A 19,465-nucleotide genomic window follows, 5' to 3' on the forward strand; every position below is an offset into this window, starting at 1 on the left:
GTCCTTTCTGATTTAGTTTAGACCCAGGTATTCTAGTGTTCCATTCACTAACCGTTCAGCAACATTTCAGAAATGCTTATTATAAATCAAAGAAATCCCTACTATGTCAAGCTATGTTGTGATACTAAGTTATGGCCAACATAAAATGGAATCTAAGGAAAAAAAGAGTCAAAAATATTGATCTTTGCTGGGATCAGCTGCAACTGTAGGGTGCAAGTATGGAAAGACTCTCAGAGGATATGATATATATCTAGAGAAAATTATGAATTATTAAATGTAATAAGCCTGGAAATACTAGGTATCATCTTACCTCTTTTCTTTGAGGGAAAACTGTAAACTTGTAGCAGATAAAGATACTATGAGCTAAAACAAAATAAAGTAAAAAGTCCAGGGTTTTATACACTGAGTAGATGATAGAATGGAACAATTTTCTTTCTGCTTATTATATTACTTGCTGCCATGTTTTCAGCAGCCCCAGGTTAGCACTCTAGATCTGAGGCTGCTAGTAGTTACTTATGCTGTCTCAATGCTGGGATCTACCTAGGGGCAAGAACTCCTGCTGAAAAGAACTTTTAATTGGACCACCAATACAATAAAGCACTTATGCATGGCTTAAATGCTGTATTGAATTGGGGCCTAAAAGACCTAATAGAGTTTGAGCCTCTGCTGTTTACTTCCTCTCCTTCTGCCAACACAGGAGGAACCAGCAGCTCTCTTTCCTATGACACCATTCCTTTCTTGTGAGGAAAGGAAAGAATTTCTATATAGCTATTCTCCTCAAGATTGGAATGAGAATGGCAGCGAAAACTCTCAGGGGCTCTGGGAGACCTTTGTGAGGAGAGAGGGAGATATAATACCTTCACAGCTCCTGGATACTCTATTCCCAGATACTGAAAGACTGCATACTGGGGGAGATGATGCAGGAGTCATTGCAGTGAGGTAGTATTGTGGATGGAACAAATGCACTTGGGGCCGAGTGACTGGATAGTCAGTTAAGTGGATTTTGGGGTGGAGAGATATAGAGATATTGACGAGGCTCTGGAGACCTGGGACGACAAGGGAAATCAAACTAAAGCTAGTGAGATTGAAAGGAAAAAGAACTAAGAAAACTGAAAGCGTAGAGTGGGTTTAAAAAGAAAGGAATAATCAGGTTTAGAAGAGCTCAAAACAATGCATGAAAATAAGCAAAAAGAAAATATAACAAGATAAAAAGTGAAATGAAGGATAGGAAATAGGAACCAGAATTATAACAAGTTAATTTTTTAAAAAGAGTTGAATGTTAAAATATTGTAATGAAGTAGACATGATTAGCATGTATGTATACACACTGAAGGCCAAAGTGCAGAAGTAGGGGATGCCCATCTCTAGTGCAGTTCATCTCCCTTCTCTGGATACTGTTTAACCATCCCAATAGGAATTACTTCTCTTCTGAGTTTGAATATACTTCTGAAGCACATCACTGGTTTTGCAATAAGCCTTTCATCCAATAGCCAGACATTTTTCCATATATCCAGGCTTCCTCATACCCCTAACATGGGAATTTCTTATATCTATTTAGGGGAAACACTCTTGCTACAGTCTACTTGTATATACAGACCATTTCTCTCTTGCAACCTTTCCACAACTGCTTTATTCACAGCAATACATGTTCCTACCTAGCATTTATGACACTAAAAGCATTTCCACAGCTACAGAATAAAGAGTATGGTATTAAGACCACAAAATCCTGACATGTATTGAATCTTCCTTTATAAGTGATCAGAAGATATTGAAGTGAGTAAAAACATTACCCATACATGTGATTAAATTTGGATCTGAACTTTAAAAGAGAAGTTTTACAAGTCTTTTTTCAATTTAATCAGTTACACGTAGATGTTTAAATAAAATGTTTTCAACTGTTTAAAAATAAAGTTGCCACATACTAAGTACCCATAAAAATAATCTAAGTCTTATAAGCCTTTTAGTTTACTAAAAATGGAGATACATGATTTTACTAGCTTTTTTTAATTTTATATTTTTTTACTTCCTTAAATCAAGACCCTATGTACTTACCATTTCCTGTAACGGTAAGGTTGTGGGTCCTGAAATTGTCCTCAGCACTCTCCAACCCCAAAGTAGTATGTGCCAGCAAACTGTATTTTGCACCACTGATTATGAAAAAAAAAAGGCAAGGTTTAAATATTTCTACATGACTTTTCTCAGGCAGTTATTAAAAGGAGTCTAGACAGTCCTAGAGATAACATATTTAGATACTGTGGAATGGTTAACTGCCAGGCAGCACCTGTTAATGACCACAAAGTTCAGCTAATCACTAAGTCTGCATGTGCCTGTTTTAACTCTGTGGTATTGTCCCCACAAAATACCTTTTTGAAAATATTCCAGTTTATCATGTAGTCACATTGCTTGGGAGTAGCCACTCTGAATCACTGATTGAAGGACTTTAATTGTAGCACCAATTGCCATTACAGGATTATTTTGTGGGAGAGGCAGGGGTTTTGTGACTGCCATGTTCTGATCTCCATTTACACTAAATGCACTAAAAGCAACCTCCATCCTTTCATGTATTTATACCTGCTCCTGTATTTTCACTCCATGCATCTGATGAAGTGAGTACTAACCCATTAAAGCTTATGCCCAAATAAATTTGTTAGTCTCTAAGGTGCCACAAGGACTCCTTGTTATATTTACACTAAAACTAACTTGGGTATTCTCTTTTTTTCGCATTTATTCCTTGGAACAAACATCTTGTTTGAAAAACTATTTTGTTCACTTCTGTGACCCTTATGCCATTATGTTTCATAACATATTTAATGCTGAGCCTAGTCGGTTTTCTTATGTTATTCTAAAAGGCATCTCTCTTTTTTAAAAAAAGTTTTATAGAGCTCTGTGTTCTACGCTTCGGTTTGCCTTTATAGTGGGGACCAAACCACATGTTCTAGCAGGGTTGTAATATGGTTTTGTAATATTGGTATAACAGTTTGATTCTTTCTATACAGAAAGACCAGGCTATGTGGTAATGCAGAGCATTTACAGTAAGTTTTATACAGTAGATGGATCATTTGATAAATTGCGCTTACAAACCTCAGAACATTGAGGTTTTTGTTCTGGCTTTTATCTAGTGGGGAAAAAAAATCATAATTAGAATTCAGCATAGTGCATGTGGAATGCTGCTCTTGAAATGACCTAGTACGAACTTTGTTCATGTTTAATCTTTTTTCAAATACACTTCAGACAGATTAACAGATTTATAGCCCAGCAATGTAATACTTATTCCTCTTGGCTAATGAGTTTAAACTAAGTGAAGTTCACAAGAAAACTGCTCAATACCACTCACTATTCACACTAATAGCTTTAGCATAATACCCTTAAAATATCTTCAGTATAAAGACAGACTATTGGGTAATAGGGGAAAAGGACAGAAAGCAAAATTAGATTAAGAGATACTTAAAGTTTTGCTCTCCCATCACCTTCTACTCTTACTGAAGTATATGAATATGCTTTTAATAATGTTTTTCCTAATGGCATTGTGGAGACAGGCTCCAAAGAGGAAGCATGAGCTGCCCTGACCTATCCCTATCTGTAGGGGAAGAAGCCAAAAAAGGAAACATAGGTGGCAAGAAGGTAGTGCCTCCATTTAAATACTCAACTACCTCATGGCAGTGTTGAGAGAATTAAATGTGATACTGGCATTGTGTGTGTCAAGTATTATTGTTGTATAATCTATTAAGGGGTGGGGGATGGGGGAAATCCTTACATGCCTTAACACAAAAGTGTCAGCATTTGTGTATGCACCATGATAAACTGTCTCCAAGCAAAAGATTCTCCATAACTAGTTACCAAATATAATGTATAAATCAATCTGTGACTGCTATTTAAACTGTACACGGTTTAGTTTCATCTCAAATTTTTGTACTGATTTTCAAGTTACTTCAAGCATGAATAATTATAGCAGCAACTTTGCCAAAGAAAACTACTTCATTTTTAAAATATGTTTTACAGTAATGTTTTCTAAAATGTAACAGTCATTCCTTTCAGCCAACTTCAATGTCATTTCCAAAAGTTTTAATTTAAAAAATAAGTACTGATAATGGCCAAATCAGCATTGCTGACAGTGTTTTGTCTATATATTTCAGAGAATTAGCTGACTGTCTTATATTGCAGTTTCTTTGTGGTCACATCTAACCATTCTTGGTCAAATGTCACTTATGGAATAGTATTTTGCAGTTCTATAGCAACCTTCCATCTAACAACCTCAAAGTGCTTTATCAAGTCATATTCACAATATTTGTGAGGTAGAGGAACATACCTATATACTGATAAGGGAATAGAGGCACAGAGATTAGTGCCCAGACGCTCTAACTCTTAGTCCTGTTCCTTAACCACATGACCACCTTTCCTATCCATGAACATTTGTTCATTTCAGATGCCACCCACCTGTTTCTGAAGATTAAAACCTATATTAGAAACTCACATACCAGTACGCTGATCTGAGTCTGGGTAAAGTATTAGGAAGTCAAAACTAATTCAAGGAAGTCTAACATGCCAGATGTTTATCCTGAAGATGAACCCATAGGGGGATTCCTGCAACCCAACCGAAAATGAGAGAAGATGAAGACATACCAGACTTTAAAATAGTAAAAAACACACCAGTTAACTGCAAAAATTCCACAAGCAAGATTACCCTTTCAGGAGCAGAATGACAGGATTAAAAAACAGGAGGATCCTCCGATTCAAAAATAGGACACTGTAGCTATGCCTCCTCTCAAGCACAGGAAGACAAGTGGAAGCTGATACCAAGTGGGCAGGAACCATATTTTAGTCCATATACAAGAACAAGAAATATGTCCACAAAGCCGTTGGTGAACATGGAAACCTGAATGACTTCTCCAAAGAGAAGCCTTATTTGCTCTGGAATCCAGTAGAGGCCACACTGAGGAGAAAATTGATTTCCAATCACAGTGGGGTGAAAACCCAAAAAAGGCTAGAATGAAAGATACTGAAGCAGCCAAAATTGAAATTAACAAATCCAAGCTTGCTATTAAAACATTTAGTCATTAGGCATCTTAAAGGAGTTACAAGGCTGAGAACATACTGACTAAATATAGAAATTAGAAGTCTATAATAAATATGCCTTGCATCCAGAAACCACCTTATGTAGGCTTTTGAGGAGGGACAGGTGTACAGGAGTTTCTGATGAGGAAAGTTTTCCCTTTTGGGTAGAGAGGGTTGTGGTTTAATTTTGAGTTAGCTACTGGATTTCATCTGGATTATTTTAAAATCCTTTCAAACCACCTAAACAGAAACAAACAAGCACAAAATGCTAAAATATCAAACTCTAAAATAAATAAATATCAAGCAAAGATTCTCTAAAAGTTATCCACAACCAGCTGCTATAACACAGTTGTTCCCCAGAATGTCACAGGTAAACACCTAGAAAAGCCGTCAATAGGTATTTTCAATCAACCCTGTTAAAGATGCAAGAGTCACTACTAAATGATATAGGTTAGAAGTAGCATCTCTCAAGGAAAGATGGGAAGAAAAATTTGGTAAATTACCATTAGGTAAAGAAGTTTTTTACTAAGAATATTTAAGAGAGATAGTGTGTGCAACTGAAATTAAAACTGTTTTTTTGGGATGAGTGGCTGTGATTTTTCAGTCCCCAAATGTTACTGTTAATAGCATGCAACACTTCAAATTCAGTTTTGCTAGTACTGACTGAGCTATACTAACACTTATTTGTTCACATCTCATTTATAGCATAAGAAAAAAGTCAATAGTGGAAACAATCAATAGTATATATGTATGATGTCAGTGTTTCTTATTAAGTAACTTTTTCATTTCATTATTTGAATATTTACATTTTTAACATTAATGTTCCATTTACTCCTCTCCTGCCTCCTCCCCCTTCCATTAACACATTGAAGGGCATCTCTCCACTCAAAAGAAAGATAAGAGAATCTATCTCAGGAGGCTCGTAGTCACCAGGAGTCAAGACAGAGCTCAAGAGAGAAGAGGGCTATTTTTAGACGGTTTGCTGTTGCATGTCTCTTTGAAAGCTGTAAACCATATGCAGGTAAATATGGCTAGCAACTAATTTATTTGCTACACCTAAAAGCAAAACAAAGCCAGTGAAGGGATGTCTCTGCTTAACTTGGGTACACGGCAAATGCATCTAGCTGAGCTGATCACCAGACCTTCTGCAACATACGTTTTTCTAAATTAACCTATTACTCCAACCCAGGCCTACTCAAAACCATTGACAATAAAGTTGAAGCAGCTAAATGAACATGCCTAAATCCTTTCACTGTGGAAAAGAAGCTCTTGAGGAATTCCACCATGATTTCAACAATTTCCATCCCACCATCAACCTCAGCCTGGACCAGTCCACACAAGAGATCCACTTCCTGGACACTACGGTGCTAATAAGGGATGGTCACATAAACACCACCCTATATCGGAAACCTACTGACCGCGATTCCTACCTACATGCCTCTAGCTTTCATCCAGATCATACCACTCGATCCATTGTCTACAGCCAAGCGCTACGATATAACCGCATTTGCTCCAACCCCTCAGACAGAGACAAACACCTACAAGATCTCTATCATGCATTCCTACAACTACAATACCCACCTGCTGAAGTGAAGAAACAGATTGACAGAGCCAGAAGAGTACCCAGAAGTCACCTACTACAGGACAGGCCCAACAAAGAAAACAACAGAACGCCACTAGCCATCACCTTCAGCCCCCAACTAAAACCTCTCCAACGCATCATCAAGGATCTACAACCTATCCTGAAGGACGAGCCATCGCTCTCTCAGATCTTGGGAGACAGACCAGTCCTTGCTTACAGACAGCCCCCCAATCTGAAGCAAATACTCACCAGCAACCACACACCACACAACAGAACCACTAACCCAGGAACCTATCCTTGCAACAAAGCCCGTTGCCAACTCTGTCCACATATCTATTCAGGGGATACCATCATAGGGCCTAATCACATCAGCCACACTATCAGAGGCTCGTTCACCTGCGCATCTACCAATGTGATATATGCCATCATGTGCCAGCAATGCCCCTCTGCCATGTACATTGGCCAAACTGGACAGTCTCTACGTAAAAGAATGAATGGACACAAATCAGACGTCAAGAATTATAACATTCAAAAACCAGTTGGAGAACACTTCAATCTCTCTGGTCACTCGATCACAGACCTAAGAGTGGCTATACTTCAACAAAAAGCTTCAAAAACAGACTCCAACGAGAGACTGCTGAATTGGAATTAATTTGCAAACTGGATACAATTAACTTAGGCTTGAATAGAGACTGGGAATGGATGAGTCATTACACAAAGTAAAACTATTTCCCCATGGTATTTCTCCCCCCCACCCCACCCCCCACTGTTCCTCTGATATTCTTGTTAACTGCTGGAATTAGCCTACCTGCTTGTCACCATGGAAGGTTTTCCTCCTTTCCCCCCCCTGCTGTGGGTGATGGCTTATCTTAAGTGATCACTCTCCTTACAGTGTGTATGATAAACCCATTGTTTCATGTTCTCTGTGTGTGTGTGTATATAAATCTCTCCTCTGTTTTTTCCACCAAATGCATCCGATGAAGTGAGCTGTAGCTCACGAAAGCTTATGCTCTAATAAATTTGTTAGTCTCTAAGGTGCCACAAGTACTCCTTTTCTTTTTAAGCCACTAGTGTTCTTTTTAAAACAAGTACTGGTGTTTAAAACAAATGGTTAGTGTTAGGGGTTTCAGATACTCAAGTAATAATTTAAATAAACTTGTGTCCCATTTCTGAGAACAAAAGTTCAGGACCTGGAACAGAAGAAAGGCTAGAACTAATGTTATTAAAATGGTTACCAATCAGATTTTTGTATTTGCGATTGATGTTGCCTCTTCAGACTTCTAACAACACTTTAAGAGGCTAGCCAATTCATATGAAAAATGTGGGAGACTAGGTGAGGTCTCACTGGTGCTCAGTACTACTCTTTAAAATTCAGATACTTTTAAGACTATTGCTTATTGATACATGGACCAAATCGTATACATTAGACTGAGTTGGAGCACACTGGAATGAGCTTTCCAAGATTTTGCTTTGTCCTACTGGGTAAGATTTCTTGGAACAGGCCTGTTTTTAAACTAAAGCCAATAAACAGTCTTGCTAGTTTGAAACAAAAGAAAATTGGAGTTTTTTAATGTTTCCCTTTAAAAAACAGTAGTGCAGATTTATGAACCATGACTCTGGCTTCACTCTGACCTAAAATATGACACTAAAGAGTACCACTATTCTGTCTTACCTTTCCATCCACAGAAACAACAGCCGTTGAATAGTTTTTTAAAAATTCCTAATTACCACCATTGAAGCACTTTGTTTAAATCACAGGCAAACTAAAAGTGTTGGGAAATGTTACTGGGCAAACTACAAAAATTTAAAGATTATTTTTAAAATGTCTATTTATTATGGGAACAGCACTTACAGATAATGTGAATGTGGAAAAACGGACTCAAAAAGGGGAGGTTACTTACCTGTAACTGGAGCTTCTTTGAGATGTGTGGTCCTTATCTGTATTCCACTGAGGGTTACATGCAAGTGCCATGCACCTGGAGCTTTTAAAGTAGTATTGTTCAGCAGTCCGCACATGTGCCCCTGTATTGCCTTGTGGTTTCGCCCAAGGCAATAAAGGTTGGGACAGACTGCCAGCATCTCCAGTTCCTTCTCCACTGCAGATTTATCAGATTTGCAGCAGAGGGGAAGGAGGGTGGGACTGGAATACAGACAGGGACCACGCACCTCAAATAACCTCCAGATACAGGCAAGTAACCTCTCCTCTTTCTTCGCATGATGGTCTCCATGTTATTACACTGAGGGTGACTGACAAGCAGTGTCTAGATAGAAGAAGGATGCAAGGAAGATGATGGAACTGTAAAATGGAGGCTTACTGTGCCGAATGAGGCGACTGTCGTGGAATCATGTACTAGAGCGTAGTGGGGGGAAAAGGTGCGTACCAAACTCCACGTGGCTACCTTACATATATCTGCAAGGGGCATGTCATGGAGGTTGATATTTGTGCTCTTGTTGAACGGGCCTGTATCCCCCCTGGTGGGGAGCAACCCAACAATTGATAGCAGCGCGTAATACACCCGGAGACCCATTTAGAGATTCTCTGGGTGGAAATGGCCTGCCCTTTAATTCTCTCTGCTACGGTGACAAATAGCCTTGGAGACTTCTGGAATGGCTTTGTCCTTTGGATGCAAAAGGCCAGGGCTCTACACACATCAAGGGAATGAAGTCATCATTCCTCATTAGGGGCCAGTAGTAAGGAGATGACTTCCAGCGGGACGGTGAGTATAGTGTCCATGGTTTGTTGTATAGGAGAGTAGACTCTTTGCAGCCATAGCTGTAGTCCATCTGAGGAGAAGACCTTTCAACCCATAAGGTCTTACCTTCCCTGTCTGCCGGGATGGAGCGTGGATGTTGTTGTTTGGTCTGCTCCCACACAGTTTGTATGACCAAGGAGCTTGGAGGCGGATTAGTGGGGATGTAGTATCTTTTGTCAACTGCCTTGGTGGTGTGCACGTGGCCAGAATATGCCGCACGGTGAACGCCGGTTGAAGAATGGCCTCATTGAGTGGTTGAGCCACCCTTGCTGGTACCAATGCATGCAGAATGTCTAGTAACTGATGTTGACTGTTCTACAGCTCTCCTCATGGGATCTCAAGAGCACTGGCTATCCTCTGTACCAGCTCTTGAAACTGTCGGCAGTCGTCTGGTGGGGATGAAGTTGTCGATGACACGGCAGCATCTGGAGACAACAAAGGAGTCTCTCCATATCCACCAGTATAGTCAGAACCAGGCAAATCAGTGAGTCATCTAACCCCATTTCTGAATCTCTGCTGGACAAAGTTTGTGGGGACGAGATGGGGGAGTCCTCTTGAGGCAAACAGGACCGCTCTGAAGGCGAATACTGAGGCCATGAACTCCAATATAGCCAACCTGGTTGATCTTGCTGCTGTTGAGCCTGTGCCCATGGAGCAGGGTACCAGTGCCATGGATAAGGCAAAGTGGGGAACCGCCACAGTGCTGTCGGAACCCTTTGGTAGTCATGCTTCGAGAGTGGGAGCGGCGGGCTGTGCGAATGTTCACATCCTCAGAACTGGAGACCTCCACAAATGGCATTGCTGACAAAGCCATTGGAACTAGGTGTGCCAGAGTAGCATGGGTAGCATGTGGCAGAAGTAGTGTGGGAAGAAGGGGCCCTCTGAGCAAGTAAGCGCATCAGAGCATGGGGAGACCTCAGTCCCTCCAAGGCGAATAGCTCATGGGGGCCAGGAACACTTCCAAGTCTACCAGGCATCAGTGGTATCCAGTCTGTTGATGGGACCAGAACTGGTAAGGGCATCTGCCTCAGAACCGACGGTTCAAGGGAAGCTGGTGGAGCTGAAGTAGACAGAGTAAAAGAGTCTGGGATCGGTACAAATGGATCCAGTGAGTGGTGCAGCCTTTAGTTACTCTTGTGAACCTTGAAATGCATCATTCCTCTCTGGCTGGAAGTCACGGACAATGCAATGTCCTTCTTGAACTTGGAGGAAGACTTACTGCTATGCTTATGCATGTGCTTCTGGGACTCATGACTAGGCCTTAGCATGGGGGTCTGTAGCACTGATACCAGCAGAGCTGAATGGAGGTTCTGCGGTACAGGGAGGGCTTTTAGGGTTCTCAGGCTGATATACGGGGTTTCCCGGCTAGGATCCAATTTTGGCCCCATGGCAGCCTCCATGAGGTCAAGTTGAAGAACTTGGCTTTACCACATATGGGCAAGGAAGGAGAGGCAGATACAACATCTGGACACAATGTGGGATTCCTCCAAACAGCACTGGTGCTCATCACTGATGGAAAACGAGTGAGGGCACAAAGCATATGTTTTGAATCTTGGCATATTTGGCATAATCCAGTATCCAGGCACGGATGGGTGGGGAGGAGGGATTGTTTGGCAGGAAAACCGCTGAAGCAGCATTCCAAGTCCTTAATCCTATCAGCTACTATGAAACAAAAAATTATTTTTTAAAAAAACAAACAAAACAGTAACTATGAATGAGAATAAAATCAATTTTTCTAAAATGTGTCGCAAATGTGTCACTAAGGACAAGAGAGCAACAAAAGCTCTGACTTGAATCATGCAGCAGTGAGGAGGAACTGGAGACGCTGGCGGTCCGCCCCACCCTTTAGCGCCTCTGGTGAAACCACGAGGCAATAGAGGGGCACATGCAAACGACACTACTTTCAAAAGTTCTGGCTCCGGGCACATGCGCATAACCCTCAGTGGAATGTAATAGGGATCATCGCTCTAAGAAAATACTGTTCTGTGCCAAATTCAATTAGGTAAGCTCCTGCCAAGTGGCTAGTAAGCATTTAATGCCTTAGACATTGCACACACCTGTGCTTTACAGCAAGTGAGCAGAAAAGCTAACTATAAGCATATACTATGGAAACAACAACAAATGAGAGACTGGTTCATGAACGCAAAGTGGAGGGAAATCACTATGCTAGATTTAATAGCAAAACAGCGTTTTAACAGGATAAAACAGCAATCTTTTAAATGGAAAAATCTAGTACATTTTATTTTTCTTTCTTCCAACCTACAGAGTAGAACAGAATGTTGGGTAAATAGAGAGGTAATATACCCTTTTTCTAAGTCACCGTAGCATGAACATATGTGATAGTAAACTGTGTACAGTGCTGGCTGCCTCAGTATAAAATATTGAAGATATGAAATGTTTAGAATACAGCTATCAAGATAATAGAAAACTTGAGGAGTTGTGTATAAGCAAAAAACAGAGCTGCAAGTGTATGGCTTGTGGGAAAAGGAGCTTAGGTAATTAGAGTTTACACATCTGAAAGAACAAGAACTGTGATACAAAGAAGGATAATTAGGAATACCAGAAAAAAAGGTGTTTTAAAAAGTATAAAGGTATTTCTATTGGTAAGAATGGTTCAAATATGGAACAGGAACTAAGGTAAGATGCAGAAGCTCCATCACTACACACACTATTCACAATTAGGGCTGTCAAGTGATTAAAAAAATTAATTGCAATCAATCATGCAGTCAATAATAGAAAACTATTTTCAAATATTTTGATTCAATTACAACACAGAATATGAAGTGCAGAATGCTCACTTCATATTTATTTTTATTACAAATATTTGCATGGTAAAAAACAAAATAGTATTTTTCAATTCACCTAATACAACTGTAATGCAATCTCATCATCATGAACGTTGAACTTGCAAATGTAGAATTATGTACAAAAAATAACTGCATTCAAAAATAAAACCAAACAATATAAAAAACTTTAGAGCCAAGAAAGTCCACTCAGTCCTTCTTGTACATCCAATTGCTCAGACAAACAAGTTTGTTTACATTAGCAGGAGATAATGCTGCCCACTTCTTGTTTACAGTGTCATCTGAAAGTGAGAATGGGTGTTCATATGGCACTGTTATAGCTGCTGTCTCAAGATATTTACATTCCAGATATGCTAAAGATTCATATGACCCTTCATGCTTCAACCACTATTCCAGAGGACATGCATCCATGCCGATGACAGGCTCTGCTAGATAACGATTCAAAGCAGTGCAGAACGATGTGTGTTCATTTTCATCATCTGAGTCAGATGCCATCAGGTTCTGTAGTTTCTGCACGAGAGTGCTGCACTTTAAAGACTTCTGAAAGCATGCTCCACACTTTGTCACTCTCAGATTTTGGAAGGCATTTCAGATTCTTAAACTTTGGGTCAAGTGCTCTAGCTTTCTTTAGAAATTTCACATTGGTACCTTTTCCATTTTGTCAAATCTGCAGTGAAAGTGTCCCTAAAATGAACATGTGCTAGGTCATCATCTGAGACTGCTAGAACATGAAATATATGGCAGAATGCGGGTAAAACAGAGACGGAGACATACAATTCTCCCCCCAAGGAGTTCAGTCATAAATTTAATTAATGCATTATTTTTTTTTAACAAGCATCATCAGCATGTCCTTTGGAACGAAGGCTAAAGCATGAAGAGGCGTGCAAATGTTTAGCATATCTGGCACATAAATACCTTGCAACACCAACTACAAAAGTGCCATGCGAATGCCTGTTCTCATTTTCACATGACATTGTAAAAACAATCTCTCATAAATGTAAACAAACTCATTTGTCTTAGCGATTGGCTGAACAAGAAGTAGGACTGAGTGGACTTGTCAGCTCTAAAGTTTTACATTGTTTTGTTTTTTAATACAGTTATGTAACAAAAAGAACTACATTTCATTTGGTATTCTATTGTTTAACAGTGTGATTAAAATTGCAATTAATCTCAATTTTTTTTTTTAGTTAATTGCATGAGCTATTCAAAATAACTATTCACAATATGTTAGGTAAGGCACTCGAATATTCAGTAGGGACAGTACTGAGTACTGCACAAAAGGTGGACTAGAGGTCTACTAGATTTTTCCCACCTTAAAACCTCTAATCATTACATTAATACTTTTTTTCATTTAATGTTAAAGAATTAAGATTTCCAACAGCAGTATTAAAATATATCAAGTGTGCTTGGCACCCACAAATCCCACTAAAGTCAAAGAGAACAGAAGGTACTGTGTACCTTTGAAAATTAGGCCACTTCTATTTATATAAATTATGGGGCCTAACTTTAAGCACCCCAATTTGAAAACCTCAGTCAAAATATTTTTCAACTATTCCACACTACACGGTGTGCAGTTGTGGTGTTCCACCTGCTGATTACCACCATGTATGTTTTCATTTTAAACCAGCATGAGAAATCGATTAAGTAGCTTGTAAACAATAGTCGATTTTTGCAGCAGTGTGATAAGGTAATACTGTTCATGTATTTAAGGTCAGAATCAGGACCCCAGGCTTCCGTACATGATGTGAATTCACTCCTGCATTCTCTCTCACTTGAAATGAAAGTTATGTTCCATATGGACATATATTGAACTACTCATATCTTAGCAATTTTCTAAAGGTCTACAAGATATTTTAGCCTACAAGAAACACAATTAAGAAAAAATAGCTTACAGTATGATTGGGTCAGTGAATGAAAGGGATTCAGGGTTGTCTTCTTCTTGCAAAGAGTTGATTTTCTTTCCAGTAGCTTTACCAATGGATGTCTTAAACTTCTTGGCTAGCTTCTTAGGAGTGTTTGTTATAGTTGAAGATTGATCTGTACAGCAACTATACACTTCAAACTTTACTTGGAAGTCTGGCCCCACTTCATCACTGAAAACAATTTTTTTTGGATAATTTGTGAATTAACTGAGTACAGAATGAAAGTACAATAATGTATACTGTTCATCAAGGCAAAGATTTCCATTAGATTGCCAGAACAAATTGTGTGTTAAAATAGAATTAAGGACAAGAGTACGTATCAGCAATTTAAGAATAGAAATCATTACAGTGATGTTATAAATTATCCCATAAACAAACATTATAAAAACACAGGAAATTCAAAGTTTAGACTAAAATGCGAGAAAGCCAAATGTATTATGGAAATGCAGATAAGGCATCCAAACGAACAAGCAACGTGATACGCTGTACCAGTTCATATGCCTCGATAACAAATATATCTCAATCTACTTAAAGCTGAAGTTCAACTTTGTTTGAGAGTATGACTGTAAGGAATTAAATATGTGCATCACAGAAAGTTGTGTGTGAAATTAATAAAGATTTTGTTGCAGCACATAAATGAGTTTGGATATTACCATGTTTGGATGCAAAGGCATGCAAGTTGCTGTGAATAGTAATACTGGCTTACCCGATTTTTAGTCATTGCATTAATAGCAAGGATACTTGGGCAATCTAAAATGGTTAAGTTTTTTGTGAAGGATTACAAAATGCTTGGGCTTTTCATACAATTTAATTTTAAACTCCCAATGCTGAAGCTTTAGATTAGATTCACAAGGCAAAAAAATGAATAAATATTCTGAATGCTAAAAAGTGACATTTCTATTCATTATCAAATTTCAATTTTTTAAAAATACAGCATTTCTAAGTGATGGTTACCAAAGTCTAGCTTTGTAGAAAATGAACTGCATGAATAGTAAAAAAGTGTATAATAAAAGAAATTGATTATTCTTAACACACAGATTGTTTGGTTTAAACTATGCCTTTGGATTAGTTTCTGCAAAGGGCCTGCATTCTCTAATGTGGCTTTGCTATATGTATCAACAGCTGAATGGATTGAAATGTTCTCTCGAGTTGTTAGACAGAAACTTGGGCAATTAAGGGGTTGACTTATGATGATCTACAAATATTTTTTTTGCCCTTTCTACTTTTTTATGCTTTATAAAGTTTTTATAAAAATTCTTTAACCTTTGAAACATCAGGAATATCAAAACAGTCTTCTGTGGTTTGCTGCAAGACTTACTACAGGTCTATAGTTAGCTCTCCTACCCTTTAATGGGTGGAGTTAAATCTTTGCCTTACATATTCATTTGAACAGGTGTTAACAAAAAACATTCTTAAAGTCTGTTTAGAAATCTCTTTCCTTCTCAACTTCTCAGTTGTCTATTAACTTTTTGTTTTAACTAATTCTTGACTTACCAGAGAGCTTCCAGGGTAGATATGACTCAAATTTTTAATTAAAAACAATGAGGAAAAAAAAAACCTAAGTGCCTCACAACCTTTCTTTATAAATTAAAAACACACAAAGGAATACAAGCCCAATTCCTCCTCCACCTTTAATGGGCAGTTTTTACAATGAGAAGGATGGTGGCTGTGGCACAGGCTCATGAAGGTGCAGTGGAAGATCAAGCAGAGAGTGAGTTTGTTTTTCAATACCTGGTGTCAATAAGGAGGTGAACTATGGGATCCCTAAAAAAAAAAAATATGATAGCAGCCTTATGTGGTGATTGCATCCAACATTTTGAGTATTAATGTTTCTCGTTTACATGAAGTTCTGTAAAATACTTTCAGTTTTAATGCATTAATTTAATTACACACACACACACACACACACACACACAGCAGCCTCACTCATTTAAATCACAGTAAGACATTTCTGAATATTACACAATGGAAAAGACATAGTTCAAGTGATCTAGCTAAATATAGCATCACTATAGGAGCCCAAATTCCTTGGGTAAAGAGAAGGATTCAACACCCATCCAAGTCATCAGAAGAACTTCCATTTATTTCAGTAGCTATTGGATCAAGATGTACGTACATATCACATCACGTCTTTTCTCATAAGAGAAGACAAAAGTTAACATGTTTACTTTGTTCAACAAAACTTGATACTCACAATATGGTTACATTTTCAAAACAGATATCAGTTGTTGCCTTATCCACAATAACCATGTCTGTATCAAAAACCTCAGCTCCCATTTTGAATAAGCAAAAAATTGCATAGCGCTGTGATCCTGGGGAAGAACCAAAGAAATGTTTTAGCAGAGAGGTTATGTAACACAATGTTAAAGTTTTCCTGTAAATGAAGACATTGAAATGAGTTTCAAATGAAATTTAACCTGAATCTATGATGCGTTATCAAAGAATTCTTGTAATCATAAATTATACATCCTAGAGTGTTATGCATTTTGTAGTTGAACCATTAAAGCTGCTGCATCTGCTGAGCAACATTTCTAGAAAGAAAAATTAAATTTCAACCTCTACTCAAGTATTCCTTTCTACAGACATCTATAATATTTGCTAATAATTTCAAATACTTCAGTAAAATGTATTTGTGCTCAATAGGATCAATTAAAACCAAAACAAAACAGCTGAACACCAAATTGTATACCATATTATGAATGCCCTAATGGATTAGAGTATTTTGCCATACTAAGCCCCTCTGACCCTATTGAAAACTCAAAGTGAAATCAATGCCAGGTGACAGCTGGAACAGATTTAGGGTTAATCTCCATTACATAGCGAAGTGCATGCATTTGTGAAGACTACCAAATAATCCACACAATGCCAACAGAGAGAACTTTCATTTAAATCCTTCTCTGGCAAAGGCATCTCCCACTAAATATTCTTTCAAATTCAGGCAAAAAGTTTATTCAGAATTTTTTCAGCTAATAGTCAATTTAGTGGTGCCACTTTTCTATTTCTTCCTCTGAAGTTTCAATCTTCCTCTCTTGAAAGCATCTCCAACACCCACCTAAAGTACAGTATTAGAATTTCATTCAGCTCATATACACCCAGGCTTCTCCACAGTGCCACTTTCTCAGTAGTAGCAATTTAAATGAATAGAAACTGCATAATTCTAACCTATTTTAAACGGCTACCACCACTGCCTTCAGGGTAACAGCTACTGTGCGGTAGTGCAGATAGTACATAGTTCTGCAAAATTCTCTCAAAAAGATAGTGAAAAGGAGGGTTTCCACTCCATGTCCAATTTAAACTTTGATAAACATTACCTGTTTATATAACAGTTCAATAAAATCTAACATACTTTCTTTATTGTTGAAGTGATCAGAGCCTTTCCACATTAATGGTATGCGAATATCTAAAGAAGAAAAGGAAAAATTAAGTTATAAGCAACAGTGTATACCTGCGGTCCAAATAAAACACAGAATACTTCTGGTCTGTTTTTCTACCGTTCTATTTCTGGCCATAGTATGACCTACTCTTTCGGTCCAACAAATAGCATAACTAATTCAATCACTACCACTAATGCCAAAAGAAACTTCATAATTTAACTAGCTCAATATGAAGTGTTATTCTCCTTTAGAAATGTTCTTTATCCCAGCATAGTTCATGATCTTATTTAAGAATATCTGAAATAAGATCTCCGGGTGGCTGCTGGAATGTGGCTCTGAGTGATATTTAAATCCATTTTACAATGAAGACATGTTAAGTGAAATACTCTTGCTATGTTTGTGCTGGTAACCACTCATTTTGCTACAAGCTAACTGAGAGAAATTTGTGTGGCAAGTGCTTATTCTTGCCTTGCCAGTCATTGAGCAAATACCACTTGCAATTACATACCAAGTTTGGATCACCTTAGCTGACACAAAAATTAAAAAAAGCTTTTTAGTAGGACTGTTGATTAATTGAAGTTAACTGGTGTGATAACTCAAAAAAATTAATCGCAATTTAAAACATTAATTGCAGTTTTAATTGTGCTGTTAAATAGAATACCAATTGAAATTTATTAAAATATTTTGGATGTTTTTCTACATTTTCATACATATTGTATTCTGTGTTGTAACTGAAATACATATTTTTGTTTACAAATATTTGCACTGTAAAAATGATAATAGTATTTTTCAGTTCACCTCATACAAGTACTGTAGTGCAATCTGTCGTGAAAGTGCAACTTACAAATATAGATTGTTTGTTTGTTACACGACTGCGCTCAAAAAACAAAAATGTAAAACTTCAGAGCCTACAAGTCCACTCAGTCCTACTTCTTGTTCAGCCAATCGCTAAGACAAATAAGTTTGTTTACATTTAAGGGAGATATTGCTGCCCTCTTCTTATTTACAGTGTCACCAGAAAGTGACAGGTTTCAGAGTAGCAGCCGTGTTAGTCTGTATTCGCAAAAAGAAAAGGAGTACTTGTGGCACCTTAGAGACTAAAATTTATTTGAGCATAAGCTTTCGTGAGCTACAGCTCACTTCATCGGATGCATTTGGTGTATTTTCCACCAAATGCATCCGATGAAGTGAGCTGTAGCTCACGAAAGCTTATGCTCAAATAAATTTGTTAGTCTCTAAGGTGCCACAAGTACTCCTTTTCTTTTTATCAGAAAGTGAGAACAGGCATTTGCATGGCATTTTTGTAGTGGGCATTGCAAGGTATTTACGTGCCAGATATGCTAAACATTCATATGCCCCTTCATACTTCGGCCACCATTCTAAGGGACATGCTTCCATGCTAATAACGCTCATTAAAAAATAATAATGTGTTAATTAAATTTCTGACTGAACGCCTTGGGGAGAATTGCAGGTCCCCTGCTCTGTTTTACCCGCATTCTGCCATATATTTCCTGTTATAGCAGTCTCGGATGATGACCCAGCATATATTTATTTTAAGAACACTTTCACTGCAGATTACACAAAACACAAAGAAGGTACCAATGTGAGATTTCTGAAGATAGCTACAGCACTTGACCCAAGGTTTAAGAATCTGAAGTCTGAGAGTCAAAATCTGAGAAGGACGAGGTGTGAAACATGCTTTCAGAAGTCTTAAAAGAGCATCACTCTGATGTGGAAACTATAGAACCCGAATCACCAAAAAGGAAAATCAACCTACTGCTGCTGGCATCTGACTCAGATAATGAAAATGAACATGCACTGATCCGCACTGCCTTGGATTGTTATTGAGCAGAACCAGTCATCAGCATGGATACATGTCTTCTGGAATGGTGATTGAAGCATGAAGGGACATGTGAATCTTTAGCGCATCTAGCACGTAAATATCTTGCGACGCAGTTTACAATAGTACCATGAGAAC

The 19,465-nt window shown here is 38.2% G+C and overlaps 1 protein-coding gene across 2 annotated transcripts in view; it reads right to left on the reverse strand.

The window, feature by feature from the left end:
• RTKN2 (rhotekin 2) overlaps positions 1–19,465 on the reverse strand; it is a 61,653-nt gene that overhangs the window by 22,615 nt on the left and 19,573 nt on the right. The window contains exons 4-7 of one of the 2 annotated variants that reach the window (XM_038408156.2): positions 17,460–17,513; positions 16,308–16,425; positions 14,084–14,284; positions 2,053–2,147 (exon numbers count right to left, since the gene is read on the reverse strand). In XM_038408156.2, coding sequence (XP_038264084.1) covers positions 2,053–2,147; positions 14,084–14,284; positions 16,308–16,425; positions 17,460–17,513 — 468 coding nt within the window. The remainder of the gene's footprint in view (positions 1–2,052; positions 2,148–14,083; positions 14,285–16,307; positions 16,426–17,459; positions 17,514–19,465) is intronic. The other variant, XM_043518964.1, reaches the window with a different exon arrangement.

Source organism: Dermochelys coriacea, chromosome 7, assembly GCF_009764565.3.
Source record: "Dermochelys coriacea isolate rDerCor1 chromosome 7, rDerCor1.pri.v4, whole genome shotgun sequence".
Taxonomy (NCBI): Eukaryota; Metazoa; Chordata; order Testudines; family Dermochelyidae; genus Dermochelys; species Dermochelys coriacea.